This window comes from Octodon degus, unplaced genomic scaffold, assembly GCF_000260255.1.
Source record: "Octodon degus isolate 3935 unplaced genomic scaffold, OctDeg1.0 scaffold00057, whole genome shotgun sequence".
NCBI classification, from domain to species: Eukaryota; Metazoa; Chordata; class Mammalia; order Rodentia; family Octodontidae; genus Octodon; species Octodon degus.
The window spans coordinates 8,229,518-8,251,724 of record NW_004524633.1 but is presented as its reverse complement, the minus strand read 5'-3'; the positions used below and the strand labels follow the sequence as shown (position 1 = coordinate 8,251,724).

General features: G+C 40.4%; 1 protein-coding gene across 1 annotated transcript in view; it reads right to left on the bottom strand.

The window, feature by feature from the left end:
- The window catches only part of Lrrc7 (leucine rich repeat containing 7), a 369,797-nt gene that overhangs the window by 17,292 nt on the left and 330,298 nt on the right, over positions 1-22,207 (bottom strand). The window contains 2 exon segments of the mRNA XM_023718276.1: positions 2,428-2,518; positions 16,657-16,731. Of these exon segments, the coding sequence (XP_023574044.1) occupies positions 2,428-2,518; positions 16,657-16,731 (166 nt within the window).

Below are 22,207 nucleotides of genomic sequence, written 5' to 3'. Positions count from 1 at the left end.
TAACCCTGCCCCTCGAGGCAATACTCAAAAATCAATTGTTGATTTTTTAGTCACCCATAAAATAAAGTTTTTCCCAAGTGATCAGGGGATCAATACAGGAAACTTAACCATAAAAAAACTTCTCTTCAGTATGCAGCAGAACAATACAATGGACAAGGAGATGCTTTGGCTATTGGATTCCTTTCCCAGTTGGCAAGGGGCCCTTTTCCTCTTTCCCTCATTTCTGAACTGCTGAACAGGAATTATTAAAGCTTTCACCCAAGACACTCTGTCACAGAGGAGTGGCGAGCTGTTTATGAGGGTCCTGATCTCCCTAGAGTACACCTTAGGAGCATCTTCTCATGCCCTGGCGGCTCTGTGGAAACCTGACAGAGGAGAGGGACTTGGAGATCCCTACCTCTGGCTCTTCTCCACCCCTTCCATGAACAATTAAACCACACTGAGGTGATGATTTGAGGTGTCTCGCTGTCATCAAGCTACATTCATGGGTTTGCTTTTCCTTTAGGGGATCTTGCAAGGCAGGGAGGTCCCTGCTCTTGACCAATGATGACTGTTCATCATGGTCACCATGATGACCACTGTAACACACCTGGATACGGTCATGTGGCATGAGGTTTTCATAAGGAAAGTCAGGCTCTGAAGGACATTTCTCACCAGCAACTTTCAATATATGAAAATGCATTTAAAAGTTGCTTCTGGAAAATATATTAAATCGGCTAGTCATGTAATTGTTAGCTAACGGCCAAAGCCTATAAAATCATGGCATCATGTCACCCTGATATAAAGCAACATAAAAACTAGAGCATCGTCTATAAAGTGAAGGATCATTTGCCTTAAAGTGACAAATTCTATGCCAAAAAATACCACTGTACTTCTAACAAGTGACACTTATTTTAATAGACCCTATAAAAATACAATATTTTCAATGTCCCCATAAAACATTAACTTACAAATATTATTCTCAGAGCTCTGGTGTCATCGATATGTGATTCTATTGTAAAATTCCAAAAGAATGTTTGAAACACTAGCAGGTCAAGTAAATTCACTGTGTATATGCATAACCTATGTAGAAATGGGGGTGGGTGGGAGAGTGCATATAGCCAATTCGGAATTTCAAATTAATATTTTAATCAAACTATGCATAATATATAAAGAAGTATTTTTAAAGGATTATCAAATGAATTTTGATCATTTGTAGAAAAAATAGTTCCAATGTCAAAGTAAATAACTTCCACATTAAACATGTTTGTTTAGTGAAACGATATTCACAGTGTTATGTACCTGGAAACTTTCAGAAGGGAAATGCTTTGTGTATTTCTGTCCATAAAAGTTGGCCCTGAAATTAATAATACGAATAAACCACAGCTCTGAGACATTATATTTGAAGTTTCATATTTAAATACTGAAGTGTTTAAAGTACCCACCATAACTGTCTGAAAAGTCTTCCTTAATGATAGATTTCTTAAGTTGTAAACTGAATAAAGCAGCACACAAATTAATTCCACATTGGCAAGTAAAGAAACAATGGGGGCTCTAGTTGATAATCAACATGAACTCGAAGGGATAAAACAATACCTTCCCTGCCACCCATCATTCACTGCTTGAGTTTGTGGTGAAAAGTCCTGTCTGCAACAATGACTTTTGGTCTATTTCTTAACTCTGTGTGTATTATAATTAGCTAAAGGCATTGAACAAATTAGTTTTCCTATCTTTTTCCAGTCCCAAGGACAAGTGGATCATTTATGAAATATTTCACTCTGTATTATGAGAATTTAGCAAATGACTATGGAACCAAATATAAACACTTTATACCATATGTACAGTTACTTTCATAAGGCATTATCATGTTATTTTTATTGAAAAAGATTCGATATAGTAAAGTCTTATTTTAAGATATATTTTCTTTCTCAATCCGAGATGTTTAGTTTATGAAAATATCATTTTTTCTCTATATTCTTTTTGTATATATGCCAACATATACCTTGTACTAGAAATATTTCATGGGAATTACAACTCTTTCTACTTGTATTTTCTATATAAAGGCATATACAACTTTGAGGCAGTGTTTCTGATGGACAGTGGAATTCATAAAGAGCTTGTGTGTGCTTCCGTGCTCTGAAATCATATGAAATCTACTTCGAGAAGAAACTGATTTTGATTAAAAAACAAAAACAAAACTGCACCAATGCACAGCCAGAGGCTGACAATTACAACTTGTACATAACCACGTGAACATTGTATTTATAGAGTTAACATTGTTAAGGATGATCAGTGCTGACATACAGTATTGTACATTTGGCACTAATGTTTGCCATTGGTCCAGCAATTGGCAAAATTTGATTCTATGTATAAATTTCTTTTTGAACATTAGGTCTGGCTAGACATATCTTCACTATTTATAAAAAATATTTTAGACGGTAAGCTCACGTTGAATAACTAGGTCTACTGTGTTCTGGAAACTCTTCAGCAGTAACACAGCCTTCTCGTGTTCCATATGTACAAAACTGTGTCCATTCGCCTGCAAATACATGAATGCGACAGGTCAAGCAATGCAAACGGTTAGTTATCACAGCTTCATGCTCTAATCATAACAGCCAGGGAAGCGTCAAGCGCCGTGGTTATCACTTTCAAAACTGACAATGGAATTTTAATAATAGCAGTCATTAATTTTACCATATTTAATCCAGTTTATTAATTCAACAAGGATTCATCAAATTCTCCCTTATCTTTGCCCTATTCCTAAAGCCGCAGAGTGAGTAGCAGGTCGATGTACTTGTGCTTTTTCTGTTCAGTTTTGCTGTTGTTTTCTGATTTTCTTTCACAGGTGACCGGCTGAGCTGGCTGCTGGTTCTATGTAACACCGACACTGACATAATCTTATCAATATGCCACATATTTTAATCACTCTAAACACCCCGAGGCACTTACAGTACTGCTAAATCTTATTTTGAGTCTATAAAAAGCTCTTGATTTATGCATTTTTTTTTTTTTTTTTTTCGGAACTAGGGATTGAACTCAGGCCCTTGCGCTTGCCAGGGAAGCGCTTATTCCACTGAGCCATCTCCCCGGCCCCTGCATTTCTTTATTAAATACTCTTTTATTCTCCTGTCCTTCATTGGTATGTGCAAGTATTTTCACGATCTATACTGGTGGCCTTCGACCTCATGGAGTAAGCCTAAGGCATGTACCCCTCCGTACTAAAGTATGTTGACAGTAGGAGACAGGACACACTTCCTGTCTCCTCGAAAACAACCAGCAAGAGAAGCAAACACAATTTATTTCAACCACAATAAAGCTAAGGTGTTACAGTCAAGTATCAATGGGCTATTATTTGATATTTGTGTTGTGCGGCATGCTCATGGTTCTTTGCATTTCTCCACGTGAAATAGGGAATTACTGGAATATTTTTAATAATATATAAGAGGTGGGTTGTGGAAGCCTTCACTCTCATGAAGCCCAAATTAAAACACAACCTTTTTGAAACGTGGCAGGAACAAATTCTGGCAACTCAATGACCAGTAGTTAGAGCCCAGTTTCCCTGCATCTGAGACTCAGTTAATTTCAAAAGGAAATGTCAGCGGAATTGACTGCTTGGCAGGTCCAGGCAACAGAGCCGGCTAACTGGCTGTATCTTTCCACCTTCGGTGAAGTGATGCTTACACTGGGCTCAGACTGCCTTTAGTATTTTGCTTCACTTTTACGCTTTCTTAAACTAGGATCCAGTGCTTTAACAGATCACTTGAAAGTTAAAATGTGCTCCTGCCTTTAACTTCTTCAAATTTCAAATAGGTCATACTTTGTGATGCTATATAGCCTTTGAATTTAGGCAAAAGTCATCTGATATTTTTTATCACTGATAATACCTTGTCATTAGTTCATTAACGTTGAGTGGATAATGATGGGATAAAGAAGGTGCTGAGATCCACCGCATTTTAAAAACCTTACACAGTACATCTATCAGTAGGGAAAATATGAGGAAACCAAATGGAAAGCCCTGGAAATCCATATAATTTGAATTATGAGTTTGCTTTGAATTAATGAAACTCAACATACGCATTTGTTAATGTTTATTAATGGTGATGTTTGCTGAAGCTGGCATTTGCTGTCTCAGGGGCAAGAGATGGTAGTTGAGTAGAATCTGGGGTACATTCTGCTGCTCTAATTTCTTGCTTTAAGTTAGAGTGAAAATTAGATTATGAGATTTCATCAGACGTTTTTTCAGATTAGATGGTGACTGGGAATAGAGAACACAGCGTGTGGAACTTTCTTTCTGCACTTACCTATCCTCCTGTTTATACCAGAAAAATAGCAACTTGCCTCAAATATATGCATTTATTCCACTTTAGCTTTGAGGGATATACTAGCTATTTTAATGACATCAGTGTCCTCAAAAGTCATACCTTGACTGTGAAATTAAAATTTAACTTTAAATAAGAGAGGTTATTTTTGAGCTAGGGTCTTGCTGTGTAGCTCAGGTTAGCTTTGTTTTTCTTTTTCTTTTTTTTCTTTTTTGCGGAACCGGGGATTGAACTCAGATCCTTGCATTTACCAGTCAAGTGCTTATCCTACTGAGCCTTCTCCCCGGCCCCCTCAGGTTAGCTTTGAAACTACCGTGTAGCCCTCAGATCCTCCTGCCTGGATTTCCCAAATGCTGGGATTACAGGGGCATGAACCACACCCAGCACTAGTGGAATTCTTGAGTTCAAAATTAATAATACCTGTGTGAATTTTCAGATTCCTGTGTTTGTAGTCTCAAATCTATAGTTTTGATGAACCCAGAATCTATTGAGAGTTTCTGGGAAATTGTTTGAAGCAAAGATCTTAAAGCTTCGGGGAGGAAGACTCCTCTGTGGTCATCTGTGGCATGAAGGACAAGTTGTTCATCACTAGACTTGATGTAATATTAATTGTAAAAAAGACAGCAGTTGGTTCTGAGGGCAAGTGTGGCATAAAGCTTTCCAAATTAATTATAGCTGTTAGTTTTGAACGGTGTGAGGTGTTTGAACAATATGGTGAACACTTCATTCACAAAACTTATTACAAGCCAGATGTGGTATTGTACCCCTGTAGTCCCAGCACTCAGGAGGCTGAGGCAGGAGGATCACCTTGAGTTCAACACCAGTCTGGGCTACATAAGTGAGTTCAAGGCCAGCCTGCAATACATAGCAAGATCCTATCTCAACCACTGCCCACAACCCCCTTCCCCTAAGAAGAAACAGCCACAAAAGCATATTACAGTGCAAGACAAATCGTTATTGCTCTCCCTCGACGTAGTCATTCTGAGCACAGCTGTCCCATCATTCTTGCATCTTTCTCAAGCAGTTCTGGAAGGCCTCTTTGGCTGCGTGGCGGTGGCTGCCTCTGTGTCCTGAACTGACTCAGAATGTTGACCCTCCAGGGTCACTTGGCTTTGGGGAGGAGCCGAAGCCACACAGTGTAACTGAGGGGGAGGAGGGCCCGGTGTCGCCGGGTAGCAGCCCTTGCTGCATTTTCGATCACACCTTGCAAAGACACTCAGGAAAGAAGCCTTCCAGAACTGCCTCCGAAAATAGCAAGAACGATGAGACAGGTGTGTTGGCCACAAGGAAGAGCATTTTGAGGGATGCTGAAAGAAATGTGATTTTTACTGTAAAAAAAAATTTAAAAATTTAAACACTGTCTTTTGATTTTCTCTTGTATTTTATCGAAAGATTAAAGAAAGTTGGTAAACTCAATACAGCCTTTCTTTCTTTCTTTTTTTCTTTTTTTCTTTCCTTCCTTCCTTCCTTCCTTCCTTCCTTCCTTCCTTCCTTCCTTCCTTCCAGATAAGACTGTCTTGTTGGGTCCTGATAGCCCAAGGCACTGTGATGGGCAGTGGGGACAAGAACAAAGGGACAGAAGAGGGAGGCTCCCAGCCAAGAGGGGACCTTCTGGAGGGGAACCAGCCAAGGAGCTACCACATATATCTCGCATGCACGAGACACCTTTTCCACAGCAAGCACTCAGCAAAGGCAAGGGAAGGCACTAGGACAGCTCCTGGTGAGGCTGAACTTCCCAGGCAGCTGATTCTCAGCCACATGCCACCACAGTGCTCTGGAGCATGACCTGTTCCTGCCCCTGCAGCCCTCAGGATGTGAACACTGGGGGAACGTTTCTTGTCAATTGCACAATCATTACTGCATTAGAATTTTTTTTTTAAATGGTGCACATTTTGGTAAGAACTTTTTAAAAACACGCCAAAGAAAAACAAACAACCCTACCCCCAAACCAAACCCTGAAAATTTATACCATAGCCTTTAGCAGAAAAAGAAATCCTAAAAATAAGCTAATATGTCAGGGGAGTTTTTAAAGGGAGTGTATTAGTTCAAATAATCTTTGCTTCAAAACCAAGAGCAGTAACTAGATATGCAAAGCACTTAGGAGAGTGAGAGAGAAGAACAGAGAAAAGAGAAGCAGGAGGGCCAGAGGAGCCAGGCAGACAGACAGAAAGAGGCACACCCAGAGGCAGGTCTGCTGGCTCTTTGCTCACAAAAACACAGTATGAAAACTCCCGGTATAGGCCAATCTTATCTTCATAAACGAAAGAGTCATGCCCCAGACAGGCCTGGCCTGGGTTCATAGGCAGGGCATGGGCCAGGGCTGAGTCATCTGATGCCACGATATTCCTACATTCCTTCCTGCATTTCTTTCAATCTAGTACCTCAACAAAGTAGTAAGGCCATCGTCACTTAGAACTAACATTTCCCCAGCTACGATGTTCAACCCTCCCTGCTTTAACATTGCAGCCCCAGTACCTCTAAAACTAATTCTGCTCTTTACACTGTTGCAAAACCATGGTTCGCTTTCTGATTCCTATCAGGTTAATTTAATTAAGTCCAGAAATACTGGTGGAAATAACATTTAGTCTCAAATTAAAAGCTACACAAATGCTGAATCTCTCATTCTTACTACAGTTTCATTTCTGGTTTAAACGGGTTATTGTGGTTCTCTCTGAACTTTCCTTTTCAAAAGGAGAAAAACCAAGTCAGTCTCTCCGCTAGAGCAATACCAGGAGACTCACCAGAAACGAGATTAAAAAGAAGGAAACTTTTAGCGAGAAGAATCAATCAACTCAGCCCTTCACTAGACAAGGGTGAATTAAACAAGTAAGCCTTGAATTATAATGCCAGAAATGGAAAATGCACATCTCTGAGAAATGGCAAACTTAGATGAGGAGATCGTGGCATGTCAGAGACCTGGGACCCACACATAGGACCTATAGTTGGCAATGGGATGGGACAAAAGAGTTCAGGAGGCAAGTTGAAGCAGCAGCTTTGGCAGCAGAGGTGGAATGCTGAAAGGTATATAAAAATGAAATTTAAACGTGAGCCTTGTATTGGAAGGGAACTCTGACTAGGACAGCAGGTGGGAGCTGCAGTGTTGGACCCATAAAGAACACAAGGCCAGGGTTGACTATTGACCTGGCATCTAGGAACATCTGCTTCAAGTGTAACAAGACCCAGTGCCCCTTGCCAGGGGCTGGCAGACAGCTGGTTCTGCCTGATGGGCAAATTGAAAGGCATAGCTTCTCATGGGTGCCCATGAACCTAGGGGAGGGGACAGGGAAATCTGGGCTCCTGCGAGACCCAGGCAGGAGGAGACCTGGGGATGGTTGTCCTGAAGAGAGACCAAGGCAGAAGGTCATATGGTGACAGGAAATCTAGGACAAGCAAATATTTTTCTAGTGGCATCAATTAAAATTTTTTGCAGCACAGAAGGAGCAGAGAGAAAAATATATAGCTAAATTAATTCTGGGCTCAAAGCTCATCTGTTTCTGAAAAACCAGTCTTCAAGAGGTAGAGACACACCCCCGGGTTGGGACTCGGGCCGCCAGAGCCCTCTAGCACCCAGCTCTCCACGTAGCCTCACAGCTGTAGACTTCAGCTTTTGTGCTTTGTGTGTACAAGCAGGAGTTTGATCACTGAAAACACACAAGTGGAGCTGATTTCTCAGAAGGAAAGCGGCAGATTGGTGAGTCAGATCAGTCAGCCCAATGATCCTTAGCACTCGCTACAGTTCTAGTTCTCGGCAATGTTTTGGGTGAATTTCAGAGCATTGGTGAACTTCAAGAGGCCCGTAGGAAAGATCCCCAGCAGGGATGGCCTGGAAGGTGCTTCAAGATATCAGACGAAATCTGAAGGAGTTTTAGAGAGTTCTTTAAAGATCAAATGGGTTAATATATCAAGCGTCTGGCATCGGGTCTGGAACTCCACACATAACCAATGAATGTCTGCAGGTACTATGGATGTCACATCCTATGCGTTTCTGATTTTTAAGAAATAAAATTTTAGGGGCCTGGGGAGATGGCTCAGTGGAATAAGTGCTTCCCTGGCAAGTGCAAGGGCCTGAGTTCAATCCCCGGTTCCACCAAAAAAATAAATAAAAAACATAAAATAAAAATTCAATGAGGATAGATCTTTAAAAAAAAAAGAAAAAGAAATAAAATTTTCACTAAGACATAAAAATAGGAGAAAATAACAGAAGAATGAAAACTTTTTCTCTGGCCCTCACTTGTGGAAGTAGGAAAATGAGGATCAGCGAGATCTCACGCGCCATCTAGGATCACACCGTCGTGGCTACGTGGGAGCTCACATCACAGGCGGCAACTCTGCTTCATGACTCAGTTTGCTTCTTTGGTAAACTCTTCTTTTTTCAGTTTGCTTCTTTGGACATTATAAGTTTGTAATTTGTATTTTAGGTTCATGAAGTGAAGTCGCTTTTTAAATCCTATGTAGGCCTTGCTTGGTAGGAGGCATTGTGTTAGGCCTGTTGCCAAGGGAGGGAGGTGGCAGAGGGGCTGTAGAAGAGTGACAGGAGAGCGGATGTCCCCTCAGGCCTGTCACTCTCCTCTGGTCCAGAGAACAGAGGAGCTAGAAGAATTGACACCGTTTCTGCTACTACGAAAGAAGGCTACATCTTGGAAAGTTCAGACAGAGAATCAGAAAATTATGTTGCTGCACTATTTGTAGGACTTTTCTAATTAAGGTAAAGACTAGAAGAATCTCAATATTTTTACCAGAAGAGTTTTATAGGGTCTTGTGTCTGTGAATAGAAAAGGCTGAGGAAATAAAAATGTGGTCCTGGGCAGTAACCACTGCAGAGTATAAATTTAAGGCCACTTTGAAAAGCAATACGTATGATGAGCTTATGCAGAGTATTTTGGATATATGCACAACGTAAAGGTAAAGGATGACATGGAGAAGAAAGGCTAAGCTCATCAAAATGTTCAGTGCTGTGCTGGTCTACAAATATGTTTTATATAAACGCATCATGAAATTCCAATAAAATGTGTGCAATTTTGAGGGAAATGCAGCTTAATGAAAAAGGAGAAACAAATGTGCGCCTTATTAAGCTTCAATGAAGTTAATAAGAAAACAATCTAGGAAGTGGAAGGATATTTTGAAAAGTGTTATGCTTTGAGAATAGGTAATTAACGAGCTGCTAGATTAGCTGATTTGAAAGCACAAGAGAACATTTTACTGTAGTCTTTGTTATATCTAAAAGATAGCTCTCTTTATTTTAGTTCCATTTGGCATTTTCTATGCCACAAAATGTCTTTAATTTTTTCCTTTCCACAATTTAGACATAAAAGGTTAAGGGTTAAAAAAAGTAATAGTTTCAATTCCAACTAACAGGAGAGCTTTGCAATCGCAGCTCCTTTATGTGCTATAAAACATACTTGGTTTCTGCATTTCTTCCTCTCATTCCTTACTGGATTTATCTTTGAATTCCTTCCGGTAAGTGCTTTGTTAAATGGATAAGTTATGGATGTTTATAATGCAGAAACTTTCAGTATGAGGTTGTAATCCTCATAGGAATTCTGCTATATTCTTCTCCAAAGCTCTGAACTTAAAAACCGGCCTTGGAGAGGATTTGGCCACGGGGTTTGTGTGCTTGTCTAACAGCAAGGACACTAAAGATCTTTTTAGACCCCGAGGGAAATCAGAGTTGAGACAGGGGCATGTGATTTTTGGTTGATTTAAGCTCTCCCTTGAGGGGCAGACATTTAAGTGACTTGGGCACACATACTTGATAAATTACATACACCTTCTTACACTGATACTGGTACTTTGATGAGTATAGCTCTTGAGATGAGGAAAAACTGAAACATACAGCAAACAAACTAGAGTAGAACTTCATGGGATCCGATGCTGACAGCTAGGCTTTTCTAAGAAAAAGTAACACTAGATGGAATTAATTATCATTTCAGACTTTTCATCTGATAGAATGCTGTCATTTAATATTGGCATACACAAAGGATTAAGTATACAACATAATCAATACTACATTGACTATAGGCTATGTCACTTAAAAAACTTTATATAAAATAATGAACTATAGATATTCATTTCTTAGATTGTCCATATGAAAATTTTACATTGCTCTTTGTAAATGTGAGAAAATCAGAAGTCTTAATGCATTTATTGGCATGTTACCAAACCTTCCACAGAGTAAAGCATAAGTAAGAATTTCTCTTGTATCCTTGGTGTGCACATATATTGTAGCTCGAGTGTCTCATGAATTCAGTCTCAAAAGAGATATGGCAAGATAGGCTACACTTAGCTGAAGACTGGGAATTACAGAAAACTATTGATAAATGATAATTCTGAAGAACTTTACTTATATTTCTGCTCTGATTTTATAATGCCCATTTTCTTCTCATCAAGTGTGCCAAATGAACACCTCCAACAAATTAATTTCCTACTTTGATTTACAAGGCAGTTTTCCAACAAGCCTTCTATTCCTTTCATGTCTGTTACAAAAAGAACAGAGAAATCAACATTTCATGTTCAAGGCACTCATTAAAATAGCCAGTTTGGCTTCTGTATTTGTGGGGAGCTTGCTTTTAGAAGACAGATTGGAGACTGGAGATGCAGCTCAGTGCTCGAGCACTTGCCTGGAATGCAGGAAGCTGGCATTCCAGTGCCAGCACCATAAATGAATGGATGGATGGATGGGTGCATGGGTGGGTAGGTAGATGGAGGGATGGGTAAGCAGGTGTTGGATGGATGGGTAGATGGATGGCGGTGGATGGACTGGTAGATGGATGGGTGGATGGATGGGTGAATGGAAGGGTAGAGGGATGGTTTGATGGGTGGATGGATGGATGGATGGATGAATTGATGAATGGATGGATATATGGATGGGTGATTGGATGTATGAATAGATGAATGGATAGTTGGATGGATGGATGGATGGATAGATGGGTAGATGGATGGTTTGATGGATGAATGGTTGGATGTGACGATGGATGGATGGGTAGAGGGATAGATGGATGTATGGATTGGTAGATGTATGGTTGGATGAATGGGTGAATGACTAGGGTTCATTTTATTCAGTGTTAGATACTTAACTCTTTCTTGTCTTCCTCCATCTTTCTTTTTCTTTGTGTAATTTTTATTATGTCTATGCCTTGGATTAGATTGTGTGAGAACAAGAATTTAAATATAATTCCTGTCCCTTTGTTTACATTGTTTGGCATAATGGTTTTTATATAGCAGGTATTTGCTGCATATTTCAAAATAAATAAACAAATAAACCTCTAAAATTTGCTCCAAAGAATCAGCATTGTAAAGTGGAAAGAACCCACATTTAACATCTGTCAACCACAGCTTCTTGGCAAGGTTGTGTGATTTAAAAAATACAAATAGATGCTTAATTAATTTTATTTTCATATCAGCTGAACTAAGAAGGACAGAACTGGCCTAGTGAACTTGATTGTCTTTATTGGTTTTCATGTTTCCCTTAGGATTTGAAATATTATTTTGGACTTTCAAAAAGGATTTTCTTAAACTTTCATTAGTTTTCTGCGGTAGAACTTCACAGCATTATGAACGAAACTATACGTATAATGATATGCAGTAAATTGCTGGTACATAAAACCAAACACTTTTAAATTCATTTTTTGTTGCTTTCTAATCAAACTGTTAACACACTTCATTTTAACCAAGAAATAATTTTCTTTCCATCTTAAAGTCATTGAGAGAAATTATAAAGATCTCAGAAAAAAAGAACAAATGCTAACTTTTCATAATGATTCATGGTGAGAATTACAAGCATGACCACTTTCTGGGAGAAAATCATGCATGTGATTAGTTTACTTCTTTAAAGTACACGTTGCAAAATGGGAGTGGTTTATGGGCTCTGTGAGAAGGGCAGGTTGGCTAGTTACACAGGTGGGAAAAAGAGGTTTATAAAGTTTCCAAGGTTCTTCCTGCACTGAGCAAGTACATTGTGAGATTCTAAAATAAGGGATGGATTCTGAGGTAGCCCTGGCACTTACTTGACCAAAGAATTCTTCTTTCCCCTCCAAAGGTATCTTAAGAGATGCAACTGAGAAACACTGATCTATGCAGAATGACCCAAGTCTTCTGTACTTAATGAATATATATATATATATATGTATATATATATATATATATAAAATTTTATTTATTTATTGACCAAGAATCAAACTCACAACCTTGCACTTCCCAGGTAGGCACTGTGCCTCTGAGCTATATCTCTGGCCCCATATTTTCTGTTTTTTAAAAGAAGGCTTTCTGCACCATGAGGCTGTCGGCCTTAACTTTTTGCTTTTTGCAATGTTCTTGGGCCCTGAGGAGTCTCCTCCATGTCTGGAAAGCTAGACAAAGACTAGAGATCAGGTAGTCCCAGTAAAAAGAACAAAAATAAGATGCTAGCCCTTCCTCCACTGCCCCGGCTGGTGGGAGAGGGGGTGTAGTGCTGGAGCCCCCAGATAGCTCTGGGGTGCAGGGGGAGGAAGGGATGGACTCCAGGGGACAGGAGAGGAGGTGATAGGGATTTCATGTGGATATCACTACTTCTCTATAAAGTATTTAATTTCTCTTTTTCTGCCAAAGTTTGGCTTGTGTTTCGAGAAGGGGTAGGTGAATCCCAGGTGTGGGGTGATACACTTACAGGTGCTCCAGGGTTGGACTGCAAATCATACTGTTAACTGTCAAGTACAATTTGTCCTTTCTTTCAATCTAGCCATCTTTTCAGAAGAATGACTGGGACAAATAGATTTTTATATTAAGATATAATGTAAATCATAAGGAGTCTGAGTCAGATTACATTTGTAAACTGGAAACAACATTAGGGAGAAGAAACTACAATATTAAGATAACAAAATTACCGTTTCCATAATGGGTTCCTATTGACAAATTCATATAGCTCCAGCCAAGAACACTTTTTAAAGATCTATGTATGCTTTTTCTCTCCTTCTTACAAACTCAACCTACAGAAAGTGAGCCTGTGAAATCCTCATTCTTCTAAACCAGGCTCTCTCCACGTTTCTGTGTCTTAAAGGCAAATTCACACTACAAGCTGCTTGATCGTACTCATTAATTCTAGTGTCTCTGCTGGGAAAATGATAGAAAAATTCAGTGACTGTTTAAATTCCCACCATCTCTTCATGCACACATCTGTATGTAATTCCAGTAACATGGTAGCAATGCCATAGCAGTCAGACAGTGGAGGAAACAGTTACAGCAAAAGAAAACCCTTAGGTAATACATTTGGGCTTGGAAAATCTGAGAAAAACCTCTCAAAAAGAGAAAAATCTCTTCTTTTGCTATCATATGTCTTTTTGCTGCTGGGTTACATCAAACCCAGTAGCAGGCATCACTGGCAGCATTTAGTGTGTGTGTGTGTGTGTGTGTGTGTGTGTGTGTGTTTTTCCTTTTTTCCTGTTTTGTTCAGAGTATTTGTAAATGAATGAGCTCAAGTGAGAACACATAATACTGATCTTGTTAGTTACCCATTTTCCCCAGCATTCTTCAAACCAAGAGTCTATAGTATTACAGAGAATCAGAAACACAGATCTCTCTCTTAACTGTGATTCTCAACAGCTTCCGTTCAGAGGGAACAATTCTTATTTCTTCCCTTCAATATAATTGGCCACTTTCGCTTTTCAAAGGGAAACTGTAAATATAGCCATTTATTTAAGCTCTATGTATTTTTTGTACTGAAAACAGACTTTGATTTTATTGTACTAGATACATAAATGAGTTCTATAGCAAGAATATAATGTCAGAGCCGCCATTGTCTTTTGCGGGGAGGAAAGATGCCCAGGCATAAGCCCTTTTGAGTTATTCTTGGCTTTTGACTAAAAGAGCTTGTAATTCCTTCCTTATTTCACATTAGGAATGTACTCTTAATGTACGTTTTTCCTACTGCTGTAAACCTCTGCGATTGGCAAGACCAACCTTCTTGTCACATATACAACCCTTGCAGCATCTCAGAGGCAGGAAAGACTCAGAGAATACCCCACAAGCAGATATTTACTTCTTAGTTTTCCCCTGCAGGGCACATATACCTTTTCATGATGCACCTCTGTAAATTTCTTTTCTGAATCTAAGTAGAAGAGAAAAATCTTTCTTTTGCTACCTCAGTCATGGATGAAAGCTTCTCTCCAACCTTTCCTGAAGATATAGATTGGTTTCGCACTTAGCCTAGCATTCACATAGGGCAGAGATTTTCCTTCCAGAGTTTGAGATTTAAAACAATTTTTTTGAAATTCAGTTGGGGCAGGGAGAGAAAAAAGAACTAGCTCTTTCCTTTGCCCATAAGCAGCATTTCCAGGTATTAGGGGATTAAATTGTTTTGTTACTCTTTTTTTTTTTTAATTTTTATTTATTTATTTATGTGTGTGTGTGTGTGTGTGTGTGTGTGCGTGTGTTTGTAGAGCTCAGCCCACCAGGGGGCGGGGCTGCCTAGCATGTGGTGCTGGGGGATTGAACCGCAATCTATGTGCTTTGCTAAGCTTGTTCTAAATAGGTGCTTTAGACCACTGAGCCATCTCACCAGCTCCTGTTTTGTTACTCTTGACGCCCTTTTGCAATTCGTAAAATTTTCAAACAGTTGAAATTTTAGGCTGGAAAGGAGCTCAGATATACATTACAGTTCATTTTACACATAACAAAGCTGACACCCATAGACCTGATGCAAAAATGCTATGATCACATGACTAGTTAAGCCATCAAAAACCTCACAGAACTTCTCTAGTAAAATGGCAGAGAAATAAATTAGATTAGTCTGCATGTCTCTTTTGAGAAAGGCCCTCTGCTGTTCTTGTGCTCGGCCTCCGAGGATTCAGGCCGGATGGGGTTGCATGGTGACGTCATCACAGCCAGGGTGGTGGAGCCCCTTGTCTTTTCTGGGCACCATCAGTTTCGAAAAGGTGAGTAGCTGGTCAGGATTTGGCTCACTTTAAATATTTCCCAGGAAAAAAGTCAATGCAATCTTGCTGCGTATGTACACTACATGCATTGTGCTATAAAGGGTCTCTACTTTCTAGGACTTTCTAAGAAAGCTCAGCAAATAGTTGGCAGAGGATCTCCTAAGCCTGAGTTGAGAGGTTCGTGTATTCTTTTTTTTTCTTACAACTGACCTGAGGAAGATTTTCCCCATGTGTCCTGTACCTATATCTCCACTATACTATGTTTCAAAATTGCTACAAGTGGCCAAAATATTAGCAATTTCGAGTAGTTCAATCTGTCTACGTAGTGGGACATTTCTGAGGTCACAGGGGTAGATCTTAAATACATTGGCTATATTTAAAACTCTTTCCTTTAGCTGTAGGAAATGATTAAGCACCCATTACATGGGAAGGTAATTTGGAAAAAAGGGAGCTGAAAGAAAAATGGACAAGGCTAGCCAGGCATTTAGCTCTTTCCTGGAGTGGCCCTTTTCAGATATGCAGGGGCTTAAAATAATTAACTCCAACTAATCAAACCTGGACTCATCCTTCTCTTTCATTTAATGTCATGTAGATGCCCTCTGTGGGCACTTAATTACTTTTATTTAATAACTACGCATGAGTTCATGTGTGTGTGTGTGTGTGTGTGTGTGCGCGCGTAAATTCTTCTCATGCTTATGGCTTGGATTGAGCATGTGCCCTCAGGTGCCCCCAGGCAAAGGTTTTGGAAGGTGACTGAGCCAGGGCAATGCAGTAGACTTGCATTAGGAGGAGGTGGTGATGGTGGTGAAGGGGGTTCCATGCTTTGGAAGACTGAGACCACCATAAAAATAAAATTGAAAGCAAGCCTCTAAAACAGTGGTTGAATCCCACAGAGCCATGTGATGGATGAAATTAAACCTGCCAGGTCACCTTGTGGAGGCAGGGAGTTATCCAAAGTCTACGAATGGGAGATCTCTCAGCCAAAGGCAGCCGGAGTTAGGGACAGATGGTTGGAAGAGGCGGGTCCCTGGAGGGTGAGAGACCTCCCTCTGGCTCCTCCCTTGCACCAGGAGGTGAGCAGCTCCCCTCTGCCTCCACCAGACCCTCTGCCGGCCTTCCTGCCCAGAGCCAAGTGACCATGGACTGTAACTGTGAACTAAATTAAACCTCTCCTCCTTTAAGTTGTGTCTCAGTGGTAAGAAAGTGACTAAGACAATTATCAATAATCCACACTAGAATGTGCCAGTTGCTGGAGGTGTCAGGTGCCAGGAACACTGTATTCTGTCAGACCGAATTGTTTCTGACCTGTCTCTCAATGCCGAGACTATAAAGGCAAAAAAGAAATAGGACAAAGGCTTACTCCAGTCATTTCACTGAAACCATTTGGCTTCATAACATAGGGATGAATTCACCTCAAAGTTAAAATTTGCATGCAGGGCTTTGGTCTGCCTTACCTGAAGAATCTTGTCGCCAGGCTGTAGTAGGTTGGATGCTGGCCCATCAGGCTGAACCCTAGTAACAAAGATACCCTATAAGTCAGAAGTGACAGAGGTTAGGGCTCGTTACCAACAACCAGGGCTACTGCAATCAATCTTCATTCACAGAAAAAACAATAAGCATAGATCTTAACAAGTTTAAACATGCCAGCTTTAAAATTGCTATCATGTTTTAGGTAAGGTACCACTCTTCAAAACAAGTTAAGAAAACTAACATGTTTGTTTGCACAAAAAGCTAATTTTTATGATTTACAAATTGATCTTGTGCCATTCATAATCTTCCTTTCTTCCTTCTTTTTACCCATTTATCTCTTTCTTCCCCCCCCCCCATACTTGAAATTAAACCCATGGCCTGCACCTTTAGCCACATCCCCAGTCCTTTTTAAAATTTTGAAATAAGGTCTTGGCAAATTGTGTAGTTGGGCAAGCTGAGTTCCAAGGCATAGCCCTCCTGCCTCAGCTGGGAGGCACCCGCACATCCAGTTCAAAATACTTCCTTCTTAAAATCATTAGAAACATGATTAGCAGCCATCTCTCATTTGTCTTAGGTTATTCTATATTGAAAATGTTCACTATTTAATAAACTAAAAAGTCAGTGTCTATATTAGTTCATTTTAACAAGTTAGTTACTGCATATATATTGTGGGTTTGACCGTAACACACATAGGGACAAGTTGAACTTGAGAAAAATCCATCATGCATTTTATCTTGCTGACAAGATCTTGCTGAATCACTAGGCGGCCCACCTTAGCCTCAAACTGTGTTCTAGCTTCGACTGGAGTGTTGAGTTTATGCATGTGTGTGGCCACCCCGCCCAGCTCAGCATGGATTTTAAATCAATTTTATGTTTACATAGTTCTAAATCCCTAAATTGATTTAGTTCATAAAAAGCCAAGTTGATTTTATTCCTCACCCATACGAAGGGAACATTTATTGAATGTCTATCACGTGCTGGGCCTTGGTTGCTAGCACTAGACAAATAAACAAAAAAATAGTTTCTGACTTCATTGAGCTCACAATTTAGTGGAACACAAGTAAAGAAAAAAAAAAAAAAAACCCTAAAAGCAGAATTGCATGCATTATGAGAGAGGCAGAACAGAAGGTAAGAAATGCTGTATCTATTTCACTTTGTGTCAGGGCTTCCAAAGGAAGGAGCCCGCTGACCGCTCAACCCTGCAGAATGACCAAGGGCGCCCACACCTTCAAGGAGAGGAGGACACTTCAGGGTGAGGCAGCAGCACGTCCACGACCCATGCTGCAAGCTTGGGAAGCTGCCAGGAGTGATGGCGAGAAGGGTGATGGAGGGCAGGTATGGAGGGCCTGGATGTGCCAGGCCTGCTCTAAGGGCTGGTCAAGGCCAGGTCAGAGTGGACTCTCTCAGCCCTTCTTCTTCTCAGGGTGAGGAGCAGAAGGATTTCACACCTCATCATGACAAGATTTTAATTGACATCCAAAGGCTGAGTGAACAATCAATAAATAAAGTGGGGTCCAGCAGGCTATCACGACAACAAAATGAATGAAGTTCTGATCCCCCCCACAACACAGGGGAACCTTGGCAATCCTATACTAGTGAAAGAAGCCAGTCACCAAAGGTCCCCTGTAGTAGAATTGCATTTACATGAAAAGTCAAGGTCAGGCAAATGCAAAGAAAAAGCTGAGTGCTGGCCAGGGCTGGGCAGGAGCTGGCCATGGCGAGGGTTTCCACAAGGTCTTGCCTCTGCCTTTTCCACGCTTTCATTTTCCTTCTTGCAAATCTGGGTATCAAATTCAGGGGCTCACCCAGGCTAGCCAAGTTCTCCGTTCCTGAGCCGTGCCCACCCCAGCACTGTACCCCAGCCCAACATTTCTTTCTGAAGGTACTTAGTAATGTACTTCAAATGTATAAACTTTATGGCATGTGAATTATATCTCAATTCAGCTCTTATCAATTTTTAAATTCCTGAGAATTATTAATAAAAATACAAGATAATATTTTAATATCCTCGCCTTTCCTTTAGAAAATCATGTCATTTGCTCCTCTCAAAACTTAATGACTCTCATGGAAACCCCAAACTGTGCATGTCTGTGTAAATGGTTTAATAAACTCGAATTAAACTACTCATATTGTAATTTAATATTTCAGATCTCTATGAAACTAATTTAAAGCTTTCGAATGATCTTATGCTTTTTGATTTTAATATTTTCCTTCTTATTTAAAGATGAAATGGCAGAAAGGCATCAGAATCTCAAGAGAATGTTACAACTTCTAACTGTAATTAGGTTTCTAGAACCAACTGAAAATTCAATCTATATGCACCAAGAAGTTTATCATTATGTTGCTTGTAATTACAAAAATACAAACTTCAGCCACAGTCTAATAGTAGTGCACGGACTGAAGAAATTTTGTTAAGTCCATACACTAGGATAATATTTGGTCATTAGAAATGAAGCCCTAGAAGGCTAATATAGAAATATATGAATGTTTAGTAAGTAAAGAATTTATAAACACTGAGGTATGATACTATTTGTGTTGAAATTTATTTATATGTCATTTCAGTTACTCTTCTCTCCTTGCTGGGACAAAGACTCGACACTCAAAATTAGGGAAGGAAAGGTTGATTTAGCTCACAGTTACTGGAGGTTTCAGTCTGTAATCAGCTGGCTCCAAGGCAGAGGGGCACTGGGCACAGAGCGATCTTTCCCAGAGGCAGCACAGAGCAGAGTGCACAGGGAGTGGCCGCCACTCAGCCAGCAGCTCGCCTCACACTGTAATGCAAATCACCTGCTCCAGGGCAGGTGCAGCATCCACGCCCACCTTAATCCCAAACTCCAGGAGCCGCCCCATGGCTGCATGAGGTTTTGGGGGGACATCTAGACTTAAACAGTAGCATGCATATTTCTGTGAGAACATCTGAGTGTGTATATTGGTGTGGATGCACAAAAACATCAATAGGGGTTACCCAGGGTAACGAGAACATCTTATTTTCCCCTTAACTCTGTTTCCTTACTTTACCATAGTGATTATGTATTACTGATGGCATTTGGAAAACCAAAATAACTTTGCTAAATTTTAGGTTCCTGGCAACACCATTCAGAGTGATGTTTAAACACCTTTTGCCAATTTAATTGTACAATAGCCAATTCCCAAGGGGGAAAAAAGCTAGTTATTTGAAAAAGGACAGTTAAATTAAGGCAGAATGACTACACCAGCTCACTGAATGGCACTGGAGACAGTAATATAGCCGCCCAGCCCTCCCGCACTGGGGATGTAGCTCCCAAACTCCACCTATCCACAGAGCTCAGGATACTGTCAGTCCCCTTCCTGCCCCTCTCCCCCCCAGTATCTCCACTTTGTGGTATTAAGGTCTCTATACAATAAGTAGGATGACGTTATTGGCCCAAATAAGTCCCTGCATCTCTGGTGGCTGAGAGTGAAGTTGTTTTGACTCTTCTTTCACCCTAGCAGTCAGAGTCTCTGCTGCTGCATTAATTCTGACTGCTGTTCACCAGGTACAGTTGAATATGGTTAGTAGGAACCCAGACCACTGGAACTGAATTAATTGCACCTCTGCATCTGTGTGGCCGGGAGGAACCCACAGCCCTCTGCAATGTGACTGCTGAAAGAACCCCAATATGGTGTCCTTCTACTAATTTCCACCTCTTAAGGTCCCCGAATTCCCAGTAGTGCCAAGCTGGGACCGAACCTGGATACATGGGCCTTCAGTGGTCCCTTGAGATCCAGGTAATAGTAGAAGCCAAATTCCAACAAGTAGCTTTTTCTCGGCCATCTGTCCCTATCTCCGGGGACCTTTCATTCGTAGACTTTGGATAACTCCCTGCCTCCACGGGTGACCTGGCAGGTTTAATTTCATCCATCACATGGCTCTGTGGGATTCAACCACTGTTTTAGAGGCTTGCTTTTAAGTTTATTTTTACGGCGGTCTCAGTCTTCCAAAGCACTGACTGATTTTTCCTAAAGCTTTGTTATTTCTTTTAAATCAACAAATTTCAACAACTAAGAATCTGCTACTGCCCATTAGTATACTTCCTATTCTCTCTGTGCATCCGAGCAGGCAGCATGCTGTCATGTTAGTGGAGCTAGACAAAATGAGGGCTTCATCTGATAAGGGTCCATGGCATTCATTATTTGTGGAGGTGAAATGCTTCCCAGAAGACTTCCACAAAGGCCAGCACTTGAATGTCATGCTGTATTTATGTCTAGAAACATTGCCATTGGAAAGAAACAAGCTAAATCCGAGTCCATTTTGCAGTCTGTTGTGACGAAGTGGTAAAAATATAAAAACTTTAACACAGCTCTGAAAAAGTTCATCACAGTAATGTGTCACCCTTTCAACAGCTCATTTGATTCTGAGACTTCAAAGAATACTTCAGCCCTGATGACAGAATTTGGCAGGAAATCACAATACGCTCTTTGTATTCTGAATATTGGACAATGAGCTTCCTCCTTATGAAGACTCACAGTGTTTTCAAATCTGAGTCTGCATTGTGTGTATCAAAGATCCAAATGGGGGCATCTTGTCAACCATATAACTCTGCTAGCAAGATCCAAGATGTTAAGTTCCTTGTAATATTCACTAGAGTGCTAATGTGGGAAAAACTATCATGCACCACAGTTAAACCTACCGAAACAACTTACTATCTGAAGTTATGAAGCAAATCATCTTATGGAAGAAGGGAAAAAACCTCATTTCTCCCAACAGGGCAGAAATATAACATAGTTCTACCACTGCTATAGCAAACTATCACCAGCAGTGGCTTAGAGCATCCCAACTTTATTATCTTACAATTCTGTTGGCTAGAATTCCAATATAGGTCTTACTGGGCTGAAACAGATGCTGGAATGGCTGAATTTTAATAACAAGCTGTCTTTCTGACAGTGCATTTCACCCTGCCTTTTCTTCTTCCTGGGAATGCCCACATTTCTCTGTTCATGGACCCTTTTGTCCATGAGACCTGGAATGATGCAGCTCTCTGGCTACTTTGCAGTTGCCTCATCTCCCTGTGACTACAGCTGGGAACGAATTCAGCTTCTAAGGGTCCATCTGAATAATCTGGGATAGTCTCCTCATCTCAGCTTGCTAACTTCATGACATCTGCAAAGTCCCTTTTGCTATGTAATGTAATGTTCACAGGTTCTGGAAATTTGGATGTGGTTGTATTTGGGATGCACTCTTTTCTGTCTACCAGGCCGAGGAAGCAACAGTTCGGGACATAGCCTGGGAGTTAGCCTGTTTTTCGCTATTTACAAACTAGCAGCCTTGAACAAGTTAACTTCTAGGTGCAAAATTCTTTGTCATTAGTAAAATGGGTATGATATTGATACCTAATGAAGTAGCTGGAAGGGGATGAATGTATACAGAATACTTATCGCAGCAGATGGCCCTCAGTACAGGGTCAGTATGTGTTTCAATAATGACTGAAAGCCTGAAAGTCAAACTATAATCCATGGTCTCTTTCTCAGAGAGCCTATAAGTTACCAACTATATCAATTTTTTTTTTTTTTTTTTTT